Genomic DNA, 18,269 nt, shown 5'->3' with positions numbered 1-18,269 from the left:
TAGGGAGAAAGAAAATATGGAGCCGGGGGGGCGGTGGTAATAGTCAGAGGGGAAAAAAAATCAGAATATCTAAGATTAAAGTGGCAAATTTACAAGAAAAAACTCACAAATTTATGAAAAAAACTAATCTGCAGTCGCAGTTTTGAATACTGAGCTCTAGGTGAATATAAATATATATTTTGTGCAGTTTTATTTTTAAATGCATGAGCACTGATGAGGGTCCTTGCAGAGACGTGCATAACGACCACGAGGACCGGACCTTGGAGAGCATCCTGCTGATCCAGGACTTCCAGCCTGAAGATCTGAAGAGAGAATATAACTGCTCAGTCAAGAACGAGCTGGGCTTCGACACGCGCAGAGCTCAGCTGAAAGAGGAAGGTGAGCGCCAGCTGCAGCCAGCCACTTACAGCCAACCCTCCCCTGTGGTGTGGTTCCCTGTGTGTGTGTGTGTGTTATCTCTTCATTAGTTGCTCTGTGCTCCCCTGGGTTGCCGATCCACAAAACTGAATTTATATCTCCATGTACTTCCACAATAACAATTTTTGTGTAATTACAATTATTTGTGAAAGTATTATCAGGTCATTTCTTCCTGGCGCAAGGTTACTTGCCAGAGCTACTTTCCAATGCAAATGGGATAACAACAAGAAAAGAGACGTTTAATTTTCTCAACAACAACAATAATAATGATGATATTAATGATAATAGATCAATAATAATAATACTTTTATAGCACCTTTGATGCAAGGGGTGCAGCTCTAAGTGCTTTATAGTAAAGTAAAAAAAAAAAAAAAAGACAAAATGAAAACGGGCAATTAAAATCAAGTACAAATACTGAAAAGTACAAAAATAAAAAATAAAAAAAAAAATAAAAAAAAAACAGCAGAGGCACCAAAAAAACAACTGTCAGTAAGATCTAGGAAGATGTAAAAATGTAAAACAAAGGATATAAAAACAATAAAATATTTTTCAGAGCAGAATAAAAGAATAAAACAGGAAGTGTGACAGTTAAAATCAGCATTGAATAAATCAGTTTCCAGTTGTGGATTATTTCAAAATGTCCACAGAGCTTGCTGCAGCTCTTACCAACCAGTTAAAAATGTCTTTGTTGACGATTCTCTTGTTTATGTGACAGTTTGTCTTTTAAACAGGATAAATGACTTTACTATGAGGGACGAAAAATGACAAAACAATAAATAAATGAATAAATAAATAAATACGCATATAAATATATAAATGCATAAATAATTAAATTAATAAATATTTCTACATTTATTTATTTATTTATTTCTGTTTTTATTCATGCATTTATTTATTTATTTGTGTATTTATACATTTATTTATTTATTTATTTATTTATTTTTACATTTATTTATTTATTTATTTCTGCATTTATTTATTCATTTGTGTATTTATATATTTATTTTTACATTTATTTATTTATACTTTTATTTATTTCTACATTTATTCATTTATTTATTCCTTCTTTTATTTCTACATTTATTTGTTTATTTCTACATTTATTTATTTATTCCTACATTTATTTCTGTATTTCTACATTTCCACATTTATTTATTTCTGTATTTCTGTGTCGTATGTTAATAAGGTGGGCGGTTCTTACATTAGTCTTAAGCACGATTGGTTTGTGGGTGTGATCCTATCCACTGCTACTGCCTGGACTGGCAGTAGCAGTGGATAGCAGTGGACTAGCTAGCTACTAGGGCATTAACAACGCCAGACTTTTCCACGCCGACTTTTCCATGCCGTCGACGTTACGTCGACCCGTCAACACCGGGAGATTTTTGGGGGCGCTAGCGGGGCTCCAACCGGAGGGAGGGAGGGGTTGTAGTGGAGTGCCGACCGGGCGACCGGGGGGGTTGAGGAGGCTGTAGTGGAGCGCCGACCGTGTGTGTGGGGGGGTGTGTGTGGGTGTGTGTGTGTGTTTCTTCGACTTTCGACGGGTCGATGTTTACATTAATGCCCTACTAGCTACTGTGTAAAACGCAATGGAAAGCGTTTTGAGAGCCATCGTCAGTGATTTAAGGTCACTGGCGAATGATGTGGTAAATCATGCACCCACCGACTACTTCCAGTAGTCCGACTACACACACATTCGGCGCTCCACTACAGCCTCCTCACCCCCCCGGTCGCCCGGTCGGCGCTCCACTACAACCCCTCCCTCCGGTTGGAGCCCCGCTAGCCCCCCAAAAATCTCCCAGTGTTGACGGGTCGACGTAACGTCGACGATGTGGAAAAGTCTGGCGTTGTTAATGCCCTAGTAGCTAGCTAGTCCACTGCTATCCACTGCTACTGCCAGTCCAGGCAGTAGCAGTGGATAGTTCCACCAATCGTGCTTAAGACTAATATAAGAACCGCCCACCTTATTAACATACGACACAGAAATACAGAAATAAATAAATGTGGAAATGTAGAAATACAGAAATAAATGTAGGAATAAATAAATAAATGTAGAAATAAATAAATAAATGTAGAAATAAAAGAAAGAATAAATAAATGAATAAATGTAGAAATAAATAAAAGTATAAATAAATAAATGTAAAAATAAATATATAAATACACAAATGAATAAATAAATGTAGAAATAAATAAATAAATAAATAAATAAATGTAAAAATAAATAAATAAATACATAAATAAATGTATAAATACACAAATAAATAAATAAATAAATGTAGAAATATTTATTAATTTAATTATTTATGCATTTATATATTTATATGCGTATTTATTTATTTATTCATTTATTTATTGTTTTGTCATTTTTCGTCCCTCATACTTTACAGAGTAACAAAATTATGATTAAGACATTTTCTGAGTGACTATTTGATTGATGAACTAATTGTGTTTAGCGCTTTTTCTTATGTTTTAACAAAATCACAGTGTCGGTGCCGGTGGTGGAGCTCAGCTGTGGTCTTGGTGTGACTCTGCTGCTGATGCTGACTCTGTTCGTGGTTTATCACATCTTCTGGCTGGAGCTGCTGCTGCTCTACCGCTCCTGGTTCGGTACCGACGAACGCTACACAGGTGAATCGGCCCTGAACTCCACGAGCACCGAGATGTTCTCCCACAGAATAACACACACCGCACCTTACACTGACCCACTGATTTGTGTGGATTGCTTTGTGGCGGCTCAGCGTGCCGTTGCTAACGTGTCCGAGTGTTTCCTGTGTGTGTTTCCTGTGTGTGCAGATGATAAGGAGTTCGACGTTTACATCTCGTACGCCAGGAACAGCGAAGAGGAGCAGTTCGTCCTGTCGACGCTGCGCAGTGTTCTGGAGAACGAGCTCGGATACTCCGTGTGCATCTTCGACAGGGACAGTCTGCCTGGCGGGAGTAAGTACACACCAGTACTACTGCTACTGCTATTGCTGTTACCACCATGATTACTAGTACTACTACTGCTACTGCTGCTATTACTACTACTGCTATTACCACCATGATTACTGGTACTACTACTGCTACTACTGCTACTGGTATTACTGCCAGTTGTACTGCTACTACTGTACTGCTACCACCACTGCTGCTAATGCTACTGCTACTACTACTTTACCAGACATTTTTTGGTGTTTTTATGTTTATTACATTTACATTTACATTGAATCATAGCCCCTAAATTGTTGACTGCCTAATCCGACGTTTAGATACATCATTGAACAACTGTTTTCTTTTTCAAGTTTTCAAAAATATTGTTGCCAGTTTTTTTTTTCTTCTTCTAATCACCTTTTTTTCCTGTGTTTTTGAAAGAAATCAAGTGAATTTCACGGGGTTCAAAGGGTTTAACTGCTTCCGGTTTTAATTGTTGCTTATTATTTATGTCTCCATGACAAAAGAATGTAACTGGCCCTTATCTGACATAAACTGGAAAAAGTGAACACAATATCTGATTTGATGCTTTGTTGTCCCCAGATTAGCAAATCAGGAATAAATAAATAAATAAATAATACCTAATATCAGCCAAACCAAAAAAAAGAAAAAAAGAAAACAAATCAAGAAGACAAGCACCAAAAACAATTAGCAAAAAATGACCAGACTATTAGAGAAAAAAATGACCAAAAACCAGGGTGACAGGTGCTGATGCTGTTGTGCCTGTGTTATACACACACACACACACACACACACAGACCACCATCTCCATCTCTTCATCCATTCATTCATCATCATCTCTCCCTCCATCACCCCCCCCTCCCTCCAGCCATCACAGACGAGACGCTGAGTTTTGTGACTCGCAGCCGGCGCCTCCTGGTGGTGGTGAGCCCCGGCTACGCCTCGCAGGGCTCACAGGCACTGCTGGAGCTGAAGGCGGGCATCGACAGCATGGCGCTGGGTGGGCACCTGCGAGTAATCCTGGTGCAGTACCGGCCGGTGCGGCGGCAGGGCTGGGTGAGGGAGCTGAGGAGGGCGCGGCTGGCACTGGCGCTGGTCCGCTGGCAGGGGGACAAGTCCAGAGAACTGACATCCCGCTTCTGGAAGAGGCTGCGGGTGGAGCTGCCAGTCCGAAGGGTCACCCGGGAGGGGGAGAAGGGGCTGCGGCGGGGCAGCGGGGAGGAGGACATGTCCCTGAGGAGGCTCCAGAGTCAGAACAGCACCAGCTCGCAGACCGGACTCATCACCAACACGATGAAGGACCCGCAGGCCGTGCTGAACTGCGCCACCGGCATGTAGCTCAGACAGGCTGCGGCAGCCATGTCAGAGGTCTCCTAGAGGTCGACCGGTAGTGGATCTTTAAATCTTTATAATGATAGTTTTGCGCAAGAAAAAGCGGATACCGGATTAACTGGCTGATGTACTCCCCCACCTGCCCTGTCAGATATGATATAAGAAATAAAAACTTAAATAAATATATAAATAAATCTGGATCACTAAACATCAAACTCAAAGGAATTTATAAATAAATCTCAACCTGAAAATCAAACCATAAAAAAAATCAGGGATGTAAAATTGTTTGAACAGTTTTTCCCCTCAAAGCTTCCAGTTGAGAGTCCTGATGTTATAATGATCAGGGTTGTCGGGGTGCCGGAGCCCATCCCGGCGCTCACCAGGTGGGAAGGCATGGGGAAAAATCTGGACACATCGCCAGTCCAGCGTTTACAGTATTTTAACTATTACTTTATTCATACATGAAACATTTCAGTTACTTGTTCATGTCCCCTTTGGACAAACTCAGTTTTGTGTCGGGGTATGTTTAGTCATTTTAGTTCCTACCTGTCAGCCGTTGTTATGTAGTTCATAAACCGTCCTATCGGTCGACCTCCAGTCTGAACAGCTGATTGTGGTTTTAAACGTTTAAACACACCTGGTTAAAGGGACATTCAGAAACGTGTGGCTGTTAGCGTTGACAGGACTGTTGTGCAGCTGTTTCGACCAGCATGGCCTTGTTTTGCACCCCAGATAAGGGATTGTGGCCACGCCCCCTTCCTGGCTAACAGGGAAATGAATGGAGGAGGGCAGTGATGCTGTGGCACTGCAACCAACACTAATACTGACCATTTGCATTTCTTAAATAGCTGATTCTGATCTCTTGAACCAGCAGCCAGACTCAGCTCAGCAGTCATGGTTCATGTTCGTTAAGAGTTTCTAAAATTTCAGTTATGTGTTAGCATGTCTGTTAGCATTTCTAATTTTTGCTCACATTATTTCAGACATTTTAAGAGCATAATAATTCTTCAGGTAGGATCCAAAAATCCCATTTTGGCTCATGCAGAAAACGGTGGATCTGGACTGAACCTTGAAAACCAGGAAGTGACAGCGACACTCAAGGGGAGCATGGTTAGCGTTGGTTAGCCAATCAGAGCAGAGATCAGAACGTAAACGTCTAGTGCGGACGTTTCATCTGTTTGGAGTTTTTGTTTACATCCACTGGTACAATTTGAGGTTGTCATTAAAGACAATCTTGGGATTTTTATATAATCATGCAAGAAAGTGTACAAGGTGAAAAATCATTTTTCTCTTCATCATGACTTTAGATCTTTGAAACCTGGATCCACATCAGATTTCTTGTGTTTAAATGCTTGTGAAAGGCTCCTGAACACTTTGAAACCTGATCACATTGGCTTGATGTCTTTCAAAAATACGGCAAAAAAGGCAATGAGCAACCAAGCATAAAATTACCTGAAGATTTGCAAGAAAATGACCTGAAAATTAGTTTTAAAAAATAGAAAACTATCAAACAAGAGAAAAAAAAAATATGGAAAAACATCGAGAAAACGATTCTATTTGTAACAATTCTATATTTAAAATTATCTTTAAGGAATATTTTGGCCGTTCATTGCCTTTTTGTCCTGTTTTTGAAATAAAACAAATGAATCTGCTCAGGTTTCAACATCAAAATGAAGAAAGAAAGATCAAAATGGAGGGTAAAACACTCGGACTGCGCTGCATCCTCGTATTCACTCATCACCATAAATCTGTCAGCGCTGTCATCGTTTTGCACTGATCATCTGTCTGCGTTTACTAGCAGCCAGGAAGCTTTATGTTGTTTAACGTCACAATCTGTCACTACGAGTTTGCTCTCAGTGTTTGCTGATGATGTTCTCCTCTCCCCTTCAGCAGGAACTGTTTTCATAGTTTCTGGCAGACGCTCAGATTTCCACCAAAGTTTGTGGGAAGGTCGGGCATGGGCCGAGGAGGAAGCACCGATCACTTCACAGCCGTTGGTCAAAAAGGGGGCGGGGCAGGGGGCGGGGCATCTTACATCTTAAATTAGGTCATCAATTTTGATGTGAGGTTTGTCCCGGGCGAAGGAGCTCTGTTGCACTGATGGTGGAGGGACAAAACATTTATTTGTTCAGTATTTTATTTTACTTGTAATCATTTACTTTGATTGTGAAAAGGGCAAACAGAAACCAGCAACGTGCAAAAGCAACTCGTACAGAAATAGAAATAAATGAGTAAATTTAAGGTGCGCTGGCAACTCAACTGACAAGAAACATGGCATATACATGTCATTTGAAGGCTGAGTCTACATGGCTCTCATCGCTGGAGTCACTGATGAATTACAGACTACATTTCATTTCTTTGTTTGTTGAGTCAAAACAGTTCAGTTGACCCTGAATTTTACATTCTACACCTTTACCTTACAGTATGTATGTATGTGTATATACATATATATATATATATATATGTATATATGTGTGTGTGTGTGTCCTAGATAGATAGATAGATAGATAAATAGATAGATAGATTAAAATGCAAAAAGTAAAAAAAATTGTTACAACAAATTGTAGCAATGTCTTAAGATGAGCCTTAAAAGAATGAGGAAAATTAACATTACATTTATATAAAAAACACAGACAGAGGAAACTCTGACCACATCACGTTTGTTATTTAAACAAAAAAAGAAAGAAAGAAACTACTTTTGACAGCAAAATGTGTCTGATCATGACATTATTCTGCACTTTATGTTTATTTTCTGTCAACAGTTTATCAGCTTTTCTCTATTTCATATAGAGATGGATGTTGGTATGCAATTTTTATTAGCACAGTTTCTTTAATTTTTCAGTTCATGGGGAGAAAACAGAATTCAGTTAAATCATGCACTTTGTCAGTTTCTGTCTTTGCAAAGCTGTATTTCATGTATTTTTCAAATAAACATGTTTTTCATGTCATGTAGGCTAATCTCATGATCATCTTTCATTTCAGTAGCACTCATTTCACGTCCCCACTCATCAAACACACACACACACACACACACACTTATTTCAGATATTTCCAATTTACCACAGTTTACATGCAGATATTGGTTGAAAATAGACCCTGATATCAAAATCTGTAACACACACACACACACACACACATAAACCTGACCTCTTTCCTCCAGCTGCTGATTGGTTCCTGTATTTCAGCCAAACGATCTGATTGGTCAGAAATCTGAAACAGCCGCTGCTTTGTTTTAACTAATAAACTAATTAAATAATATCATTATCCTTTTGATTTGGAAGTGAAAACAAACTAGTGGTGAATGTGCTGCTTTGTACCTCTGCAAAATTAAAATTAGACAAGACCAAAACTATTCAGTAGTTCAAAAGAAAGAAAAAAAAAAAAAAGTAGACATAATACTTGTAAAGCAGGAATGAGGTTCTGTTTTTTCGACTGTGCCAAGCCTGGAACCTTTCTCATATTCATTCTACCATTTTTTTTTACTGAACCCTCTGAGCAAAACTCTCTGTATTTATGTTTTTTTATCATAAAAATTAAAAAAATCTATCTATAAAAATTAAAAGTTGGCTACTTTGGCCTTAAATAAATAAATAAAGGGAAAAGTATGAAAAACTCAAAGAGAAAAGTATCGGTTTTTTTTTCACAAAAATCAAAAAAATATTAAGTAAAAAAAAATTAGCCTCTAAATGAATAATTTAGAATAAGAGAAGGTAGTAGTAAATTAGTAGTAAGAAGGTAGTAAATTTCCTTCATGTTTTTTCACAAAAATATATTTGAAAAAATACATTTAAAAAATATATTTTATCTTCTAAAATTAACTTTAATGCAGGACAAAAGTAATAATAACAATAATGATAATAATAATAATAATAATAATAATAATAATAATAGTCTCCAAATATCAAAGTAGGTCAAAGTAGTGATGTGTGTTTGTTTTTGAGTTTCTTTCTTCAGACAGAAGTGAAGACAGTTTTGTTAGGGTTAGAGGGGTTTCAGAGGGTTAAAGGATAATTAAACTGTTCATCTGTTCAGTCACTGCACATAATCTCCACAGTAAAGCTAGCACAGGAAAACACTGGACGCATCAGCAGACTTTCAGGTGGATGAAGTCACTCAGGATGTTCACCACCTGTCTCACACAAGTTGTTTTTCATTTAAACTGAAATGAATGGAGCCCGGCAGCTGCCAGCAGGAAGAGACACAAAGAAAACACAACAGTGAGATTCAGAGGGTCAGCAGTGATGAACAGTAGTACTGCTCTGTACTAAGCTGCACTGTACTGTACTATACTGTACTGGGCTGAACTGTTCTGAACTGTACTGAACTGCTGTAGTAAACACTCAAACATGAATAGAGGCTGCTATGATGGTGCATTTGGGCCATTGTGGGGTAAAACAAAATTGTGGAGAATTTTTTTAGGGTGAGCCTCTTAAATTTAAGTCTTTAATCTCAGAGAATTTCTGAGGGTTTTTTTCTTGCAAATTTATGAATTTAATCTTTGATTTTTTTTTGCCCCTCCCTGCCTCTGTAATTTTTTCCTCCTACAATGGTCTTAATATGCTGTCTCTGTCAGACCTATCAGGAGCCGTCCTGCGCTCTATGCAGCGGAGTCGCCGCCTGCTGTTTGTCCTCAGCCCCGACTTCCAGGTGGAGAAGAGCCTCAGCCTGCTGGAGTGTCGCCTAGCTCTGTACCTCCAACATGGCCGCCGGGCCTCCATCATCACCGTCCTGCACCGCTCGCTCGGCAAAACGGCCTGCGCTGAGGTTGCCCGGCTCCGCCAATCCGCCGCCGGCTGTGCGGCCTGGCGGGGGCGACGCTCCGAGCCAAGGAGCTCCCACTTCTGGCTGCGGCTGCGGCTGGCGCTGCCTGTCCGGCCACTTGCTATGGGCCGCAGGCTGATCGACAGCACGTCGTCCCACTCTGACCTGGCCGCTGCCGCGCTGCAGCAGGCCGCACGCAACCACAACCACAACCACAACCACAACCATGAGAACAGAGCGGCAACCAAGCGGAGCCGGAGAAACAGACAGGCCTCAGCCAATCAGAGCTGCCGCAGAGACAGACAGGCTCCACCCAGGGGGAGGGGTGGGCCGAGGAGGGAGAGAAGTGAGGGACAAGGCAGGGGGGTGGGGCTAACAGGCAGAGAGGAGGGGCGGTGGCACAGCAGGAGCTGCTCAGGGTGCACTGGGTTTGTGAGCCAGGTGGAGGCTCAGGTGGGCGGGGCAGAGAGAGGGGCAGAGCTTACAGTGGAAACACAGACTCAGGCGTCACATAACAAGGCTGAAATGCAGACTGATCCCACCCCTGAAACAAGCCCCACCCCAATCCCTGACTCCACCCACAAACCTGAGCCTGCTGACAACCCTGGCCCTGCCCCTGAGCCTGGCCACGCCCCCGAGCCTGGCCCCGCCCCTGAGCCTGGCCCCGTCCCCGAGTCTGGCCACGCCCCCGAGCCTGGCCCCGTCCCTGAGCCTGGCCCCGCTCATGCCAGCCCCCAGCAGAGCGATGCCAGGGAAGAGACAGAGACAAACAACAGCAACAAATAGTCGTCGCTTGAGGATTCTGGGTGATACAGATGTCATCAGTAAAGGGGAGGAGCCTATAACCAAACTGTCATCACCAGTAGTGATGCACGGATTGCAGTTTTATCTGTGAGCATCACGGATAATCCCTGGACTGGGCAGCCTGGGTCTTAAAAATGAACGCTGTGATTAATAGCAGATGGATTGTGGGTTAATGAGGAATATATTAATTGGTTCACTGCATGTTACACCCAAAACACAGCCAGGATTAATGAAGAGACTCAGTACAAGCCTTTAGAACCAGGAGCCTGGAGCAGCTCAGCCTGTTTTCCAGCGTTCAAACAGCAGCAGGGACTTGGAGCCGCTCTGCAGAGCAGGATCAAGAAAAAAGAGACTCCAATGTTAAAACTCTGGTATAAAAATACTATTCCAACAGTATGATTAATCTAGGATTAACTGCCTTAGCATGACAGTCTATCAGCAGAGCAGCCATGTGCCTCCATTTGTTTTATGTCATGTAAACCATCTGAGGTCTTCTGATAAGGGCTTTCACACTGACGTCTATTGAACTGCTGTGTCCAATCCCACTCCCGATCGGTGAACCAAACATGGCGGCGAGGTGAATTACGTAAACAATGCGCTCGATGATGATGTCATACAAAACCCAGTTGTGACTGGGAAATGTGTAAATGGTAAAACTGAGCAAACTGGCACAGTGGCGGCCGGGTTTTGGGAGCACACGCGATTTACAAGCAAATGGAAAACACAATAAAGTAACTGTAGAACACCTTACTGTGGCTCTATGACTGCTAAAGCTGTCAGTGACACATAAACCTGAGAAGAAGCTGTTATATGTGGTAACAGGCTGTGTGGAACAGATTTCACATGTTAGCATTCACACACACACACACACACACACACACACACACGCATATTCAACACGTTTATGTTTGATAAAGTCACTCAGCAGGATACACTCTGATCTGCAGTGAAGCTGAGAGCTGCAGCAGGTTCACGGCGACTCTACCTGTTCAACTTCCATGTGTGAGCCGCTCACATCCTGTTTGGGAATAAAAAGGGAAAAGGCGACCTGAAGGGAAGTCAGTATGCAGTGTGTGTGAGAGTGTGTGAACACACACACAGTCACACACTCACACACTCACACTGGCAGCCGGCTCACTAGATGTCACTGTCTGACTGCTCAGCTCCGGCTGCTGTCCGTCACACCCGGACAGGCGCTCAGCTGCTGCTGCCCCCTGCTGCTGGGACGCTGGGGTTCAGGTCAAAATGTGCTTCAGTGGCAGTAAAAAGTGTGTGTGTGTGTGTGATTTTGTGATTTCTTTAAATGTAGCCGTGGTAAAAAAAAAAAAAAAAAAAAAAAAATTACAGTAGAGAACAGCTGCTCCATGATGGATTCTGTGAAATGGAGAAATGAGAAGTGACAAAATGCTGCTGCAGGACAACAGGACACACACACACCCACACACACATTCCTACTGGATCAGCTTGAGCTGTAGCAGTCAGTTTAAAGGTCTGCTGTATTGTTGTCTGTTTTCTGATTCGTGGGCAGCTTTACCAGCGTATTGGAGGAATTAAAATCTGAGCTGTGTTCTGATTGGATTTGAAAGGAACTTTTCAGAAAAACCGCTAGTTGGAACCAGGAGAATCAGCTGACAGAAAAAACTTCAGATTCCCCCAGTTTCAGGATGTTCCTGCTCCCAGTGATGATGATGAAATCCTGAAAAAATGCCTTGTAATTCTTTGGCCAAATGAAAATAGTTGGATATGACATGAGAAGGAGGTGCCACAGCTCAGGCAGACAGTGTGGCCCCGGGTGCTGGGGCCACAAACATCCCCCTGGTTCATGGGGGGGAAACGAGCGTCCTTCCACATAAGTTTCATGCAAATCCAATCCACACAAACACATAGACAAATGGACTGAGATGAAAACACGCCCCCCCCGTCCGCTGCTGGAGCTCACCTGGCTGCCCGTACAGGTGAGACATCCTGTGCCATATGCCCGTTTAGTTACACAGAACAAAAAAACAAAAACAAACAAAAAAAAAAAACACAAAATGAGAAGTATCCTTGGAACGTGGCGAAGTCATGATGGAGTTTCTGCTCTGAAACACGAGCCGGCACACAGGAAGTGGTTTGGTTTCACTGGTTTCTGTTGTCGGGACAAACAACGAGGCGATTAGCAGCCTCATTCAGGGGAAACAGGCTCTGGCCAACACACACACACACACACACACACACACAGTCAGGCCAGATGTTTGAAAAGCTGCGCATGCACAGTTACACGCAGATGCTGTTTCTACACAGAAACTATTTTTTCAGAATCAGAATCAGACATACTTTATTGATCCCTGAGCAGAAATAGTGTATTTCTAAAAAAGGTGCAGTGAGAATGTGTGTACCTCCCTGCAGATGTCAAACCTGCACACACACACACAGTTTTGGCTGCAGGCTGCTGGAAAAGAGGCGGAAAATAAAATAAAATATTATTATTGTAACTTTAGTCTTTCAATACACTGAGTGTCCTTAATGTCCAGTTTCACTGTGCGTGTATGATTTTGTTCAAGTCTATTTATCTTTTTTTTTTTTTTATGGCAGTGTGTGACACATAATCCAGACATGACTGATGGTGGATTGATTTATTGGCTCATGTGTGATCAGTTAATATTGATTATGATGGGCTGTAAACAGGCTGAGCTGTGATGGCTGGTGTTAAAGGAGTTCGCTGGGCTTTTAGTCGCCGTGTCTGAAAAAATAAATGAGCATCAACAGGGATTTATATGCAAATGAGCTGATGCGGAGGGGGGGGGGGGGGGCATGTCATACATCCCTGCAGCAGTGCTTTTTCAAAATGTTGCTTTGGGAACGTTCAAGGAACCGGAACGTTTTTAGTAGTTCACGTTCAGGTAAATGGCCCTGCTGCCCCGCTGTACAGAGGTGAGATGATGAAATACACTGATTTAAAAACACACAGGAGGAAAAAAATGAGTAATGTGTGCAGGTGAGAGAAGAAAAAAAAAACTCAGCAGGCTTATAAAAACATCAGAGCTATAAATAAAAGTGTGATTATTCCCAGCTCGGCTCTCCTCAGGCCAGCATCCATCATCTACACTCACATCCTGCCTCTCACAAAGTGTGTGTGTGTGTGTGTGTGTGTGTGAGAGAGAGAGAGAGAGAGAGAGAGAGAGAGAGAGAGAGAGAGAGAAAGGGAGAGGGAGAGGATGGAGACGATCAATAGGAAGATAGCACTGTTTATTAAAGCACTGAGTGTGTGTAGAGGATGCAGGATCAATAGAGAAATTGCATGGATTTTCCACAGCACACCGCACCGACTCAGTTCAAAGAGTTTCTCTTTCTTACCCAGCGGTTGCTGATATCTACTCATTTAGTTTTGTTGCAGAAGACAGAAACGTGTTTGGTTCCTCCATCGCAGCAAACGTCCTGCCGGCTGTATGTTTAGTCAGAGTTGCTCTCTCTGCTGATTGCGGTTCTGCTGCTCACTGTGCTAAGTGGCAAAATGATAATATCATCAATATGCTTCTAACAGTCCTATTAACGCTGCCCGGTGGCGTTCATCACTGTCATCATGACCTTCGCCGTGTCTTTCTATCCGTCTTTTACCTGTCTTTTCAACGTGCTCTGCCTAATAAAGCAGACAGTGTCTTCATCAGCGTTTATTAATGAGCGCTGTGGCTCGGCCAGCGGCGTCTGCAGTGCCATCCATCCATCACGACCTGAGCCGGCAGCCAGCAGCCAGCACGCCACGCCGGCCGCAGCCAGAGCAGCCGCCAGAGGTTTACTCACCTCACCTCAACTTAACTCAATTTAGCTCAACTCAACTTAAAAAAGAAGGTTAGTTGGTTAGTTAGTTAGTTGTGCTGAGTTAAACAGCCAGCAGGGTGACATTAAAACACTTCAGGAACCGTCCTTCACAATCACTGCTTTTACTTTTCACACCCATCTGCAGTTTACTTTTAGGATTTGAAGACTTTTTATTTCAAAGGGGGCACTGAGAAAAAAAAGCTGGAGAACCTGTGGGTTAGAACGTGAGCAGCAGGAACCGAGGGAGTGGAACAGTTTTAACTCACAAACTTGCGTCTGGAGGCTCTGAAGAAGAAAACTTCCACATGAGTTCCAGATTAAAAAGGAGCTGGTTTAATCAAACTGCTCCGTCAGCTGAAACTGTTACATGTCACCGACTACAGCCGTTTTCAAAATGAGGTCTGGGGGATCGCCACGGGACCCCGGGGGCTTCCAGGGGGCCCTCAGCAAAATGAGGAAGAGTTGAATTTCTCTGAAACGGTTGGAATGCAGAAAATGTCTGAAAATATCTGTGGTTTCATCTCAACATGGTTTGATTAAGTCAGACATCCAGATTTCTTTAAAAAAAAAAAAAAAAAAAAGGAAAAGTGTAAAAGTAAGAATAAAAAAATAAAATTAATATAATATTATTATATTAGTACAAAATAATATAAAACAATATTAGAATATTAGTATTAAAAAAACTTGAAAATTTGCTATTTTTTTATTATAAGAAAACCTGCAGGGTAAAATCACCTCAAATGGCGGTCAGCTGGGTCCAGATCATGGGAAACTGCGTCCCGACCTCGCCTGCAGCCCCGGCCTGAAGTGCTCGGTGGGGTTTTGGTGTGCTGCCAGCCACCCGCTCTGCTCTGCGTCCAGATGACAGATGGCTGCGCTGCTGCTCGGCTAATGGAGCATCGGAAAAACAAACTTTTTTCCAATTTTGTTGCAGGATGAGATGGAGAAGGACGAGAGCGTCCGGTGACGGGACAGGTCGCAGGTTGAGCCGGCTCCCTCCTGCAGATCAGCTGAGTGCGATCTTGACCAACAGAGCTGGACTCAAACAAACTCAAACAAGTGATGGCACTTTTTGAAGGATAGCAGGGAACTGACAGGATGAGAGGGAGAGAAAAGGAGAGAAAAGGCTCTGGCCCTCGCCATGACCCTGGAGATTACTTTAACTGAAGATTAATTTAACTGCAAAATCAGTGTGGGCCTAGTGAGGGCAGTGAGGGCTTCCTGAAGGCTAGGTAAAGGCTGCCTGCTGTGCCCCTGTAGCCAGCCCTAAGTGGGCCCATACAGGGCCAGTGCAGGCTTCCTTAGGGGTTAATGAGGGCTGCCCATTCGGGACCAGCACTGAGGGGCCAACATTTTGCCAATGAGAAAATTCTCAGGGGGCCTGCGCGGGCTGCCCTAAGTGGGCCTGTAAAGGGCCATTGCAGGCCTGTTTGCTGGGGCAGGATCTACTACAGGAACGTCCTCTCGCTCGGCCCTCTCACCTGCCGTGTCTCCACTGAGAGGGCCGAGTAGGAGGAAGGTTCCTGTAAAGTTACCGGGCTCTGGATGTGACGTAATCGTTGCACGACCATTTTGACCAGGTGTCAAAAAAGCGTGTTGTTAGCGTTAGCTAACGTTAGCTAACGTTAGCTAGCACGTTAGCGTTAGCTTGGTAGTGTTGGTCATGTTGCTACGGACACCAACGTTAGCTAAAGCTAAAGCTTGCATTGAGGCTCTGTGCTGGCACTTCGTGCTAGCTAATGTTAGCTTTAGCTAACGCTAGCATTAGAGCTTGGTAGTGTTGGTCGTGTTGCTAGGGAAAAATGCCGGCTATGTCGCTTTCTGTTGACATCACCGCTGTGAGTATAGCCAGTCAGCACCAAGTAAACCCCAAGCCCCCCCCCAGGAGTTTTTCAGGGCCGCTCAGAGTCCCTACCCCGAGGCAGGAACTTGTTTAGCCCCTGTAAAAGTTCAGGAACTCTCTCCTTTGGGGTGGTTCCTGCGACATGCAACAACGGCCCCGGCCCCGTAAAATTGCCCCAAAGTTCCTGCGGTAGAAACAGGCCTATGAGTCACCTGGTCCCCTCAGTGTTTACCTGCTGCAGCAGATCAGCTGCTCATGTTGTGCAGAATTACTGTGGGCTTGTTAGGGAGAACGGGCCTGTGCTGAGGTTCTGTGTGGAACCCAGAACCCTGCAGCCCCGACGCCATCAGGGTTTAGATTGGTTTTGGTCTAATTTAGGAATTATTTAGGCCCTGTGTTTGGCTCAGGTTAGGTTTAGGGTCTAAACTTCTACTCTAAAGAGCTAAGGTTAGGGTTTTGTTTGTTAAAGGTTAGTGCCAGCGTGTGGTTAAGGTCTAATAAATTATTGTGATCTTATTCTGAAGTGGTTAAAGTTAGGCTTTGGACTGGTTTATGCAAATCAAACTTGACAGATTTGACAGGGAAAATGACAGTGGTAGTTTTTAAATCACTTTTGCACGCTGGTTTTCTGGTTTTTACTGGCTGGTCTCAGTTCTTTGGTTCTGGGTTGCTCTGACTGCGTTCAGCCTTTTAACAGCATGAGATCCGACGTCCATGCGGCTTCCAAAGGGTTAAAGGACAGTAACTGCCGCAGAATCTGGAACAATGCGACCATGTTGGATCTCTGTGGCGTTCATCGGTGGCTGCGGAGCATCTCCGACCTCCTGGCTCATCATGGGATACCCTGGCTCAGAGCGAGCGGCTCCCTGATGGACGGATGTGAAGGCCGTATCAGATGAACAGTCAGGCTGTTTGCTGCTTTTCTCTCTGTGAACAGGCTCGACCTGTTTTTAATTATAGCTGTTTTGTTGGGTCAGGACTGTGTGTGTGTGTGTGTGTGTGTGTGTGTGTGTGAGTGAGTAATTTGGTCCATTGTGCTAGTGAAATCTCAGTGGTAATGCCAGAATGAGGGCACTGTGCCAGCATTAGAACATTATGTTTGAACTGTGTGTGTACGTGACTGGCATCGTGCCAGTGCCAAGGTATTGTGGTTGAAGTGTGTGTGTGTGTGTGTGTATCTATGTTACTAAGTGGTTTAGTCTCATATTCTGTGTTCAAATCTTGTTTTTCTTTAAACAATAAACGGTAAAAAAAAAAATGCACCAGTGAGATGAGACAATCAGTTTTTTTTTTAATTGTATTTTATATTTTTACAGTATAAATGTGTTGAAATGAGGCAGAAATTGGGCATATCAGCCTTTGGGATCAACAGAATGAGTCGTTCTTCATGGAAAACAAAGGAAACAGCTGATCAGTGTCAGAAGCGAGCGGTGCAGTTTTAGACCTTGTTGGAAGAAAAACAACATCTGAGCTCTGAGGAGGATTTTTTTTTTTTTTTTTTTTTGCACGGCTCGTCCACGTGGGCCGGTTACACTCCTCACACGCTTAGAGCACACGACCGCCGCTATCTGATCTGCAGGCAGGAGAAACCGCCTGCCGCCGAGCGCTCGCCGCACCGCTCACCGCTCACGACTCCACAGCAGAGGAACTCAACTCAACACAGTGATGAATATATATCTGTATCTATATCATCATTCAGCAGCCGCATGTTTACATGCTTCACACGGCGCCATAACAGCAGACACATGACCTGCAGGCAGGAGGTCAGAGGTCAGAAGTCACAGCTTCTGCACAGGTGAATCTTCCTGAGGATATCTAGTAAAAGGGAAGAGGGAAGAGCCACAAAGTGCTCTGATCAATGAAGTTGATCAGGTGTCTTACAGGTGATGACAGAGAGTAAAGGTTGGACTGTTAACCCTTTCAGAGCCGGAGCAGGTTCACTGCATAAGAGATGACAAGCAAAATGATCAGAGTAGTAAACAGGTGCAAGAAAATGAAAAAAAAAAAAAGAGTAAATAAGAAAAAGGACTTAAAATTAAGCAAAAACATCCCCAAAATTAAGAAAAAAGACAAAAGAAAGAATATTATAACAAAAATATTTTAACAGAATTCATAATAATTACAACTGTCTGTGTGTGTGTGCTTGTGGTGTATATGTGTGTGTGTGTGTGTGTGTTGGTATGTAGTTACTCATCAGTCAGTGGAACATTAACTGTTAACCTGACAGGAGCCTGCAGAGCACACACACACACACACACACACACACACACACATACACACACACACACACACACACACACACACACACACACACACACACACACACACACACACACACTGATGCTAACATTAGTTAATGTAACCTAGCATAAGCTAACATTGGTTAGGT

General features: G+C 43.1%; 1 protein-coding gene across 1 annotated transcript in view; it reads left to right on the top strand.

Moving 5' to 3' along the window:
• The window catches only part of il1rap (interleukin 1 receptor accessory protein), a 29,286-nt gene extending 24,606 nt beyond the window's left edge, over window positions 1-4,680 (top strand). Inside the window, exons 9-12 of the mRNA XM_030067488.1 lie at window positions 230-378; window positions 2,899-3,042; window positions 3,208-3,351; window positions 4,211-4,680. Coding sequence (XP_029923348.1) covers window positions 230-378; window positions 2,899-3,042; window positions 3,208-3,351; window positions 4,211-4,680 — 907 coding nt within the window. The remainder of the gene's footprint in view (window positions 1-229; window positions 379-2,898; window positions 3,043-3,207; window positions 3,352-4,210) is intronic.
• Window positions 4,681-18,269: the final 13,589 nt, after the last annotated feature.

This window comes from Myripristis murdjan, chromosome 13, assembly GCF_902150065.1.
Source record: "Myripristis murdjan chromosome 13, fMyrMur1.1, whole genome shotgun sequence".
NCBI classification, from domain to species: domain Eukaryota; kingdom Metazoa; phylum Chordata; class Actinopteri; order Holocentriformes; family Holocentridae; genus Myripristis; species Myripristis murdjan.
Note: the sequence above shows the minus strand (reverse complement) of the source record. Positions and strands in the feature narration are given on the sequence as shown.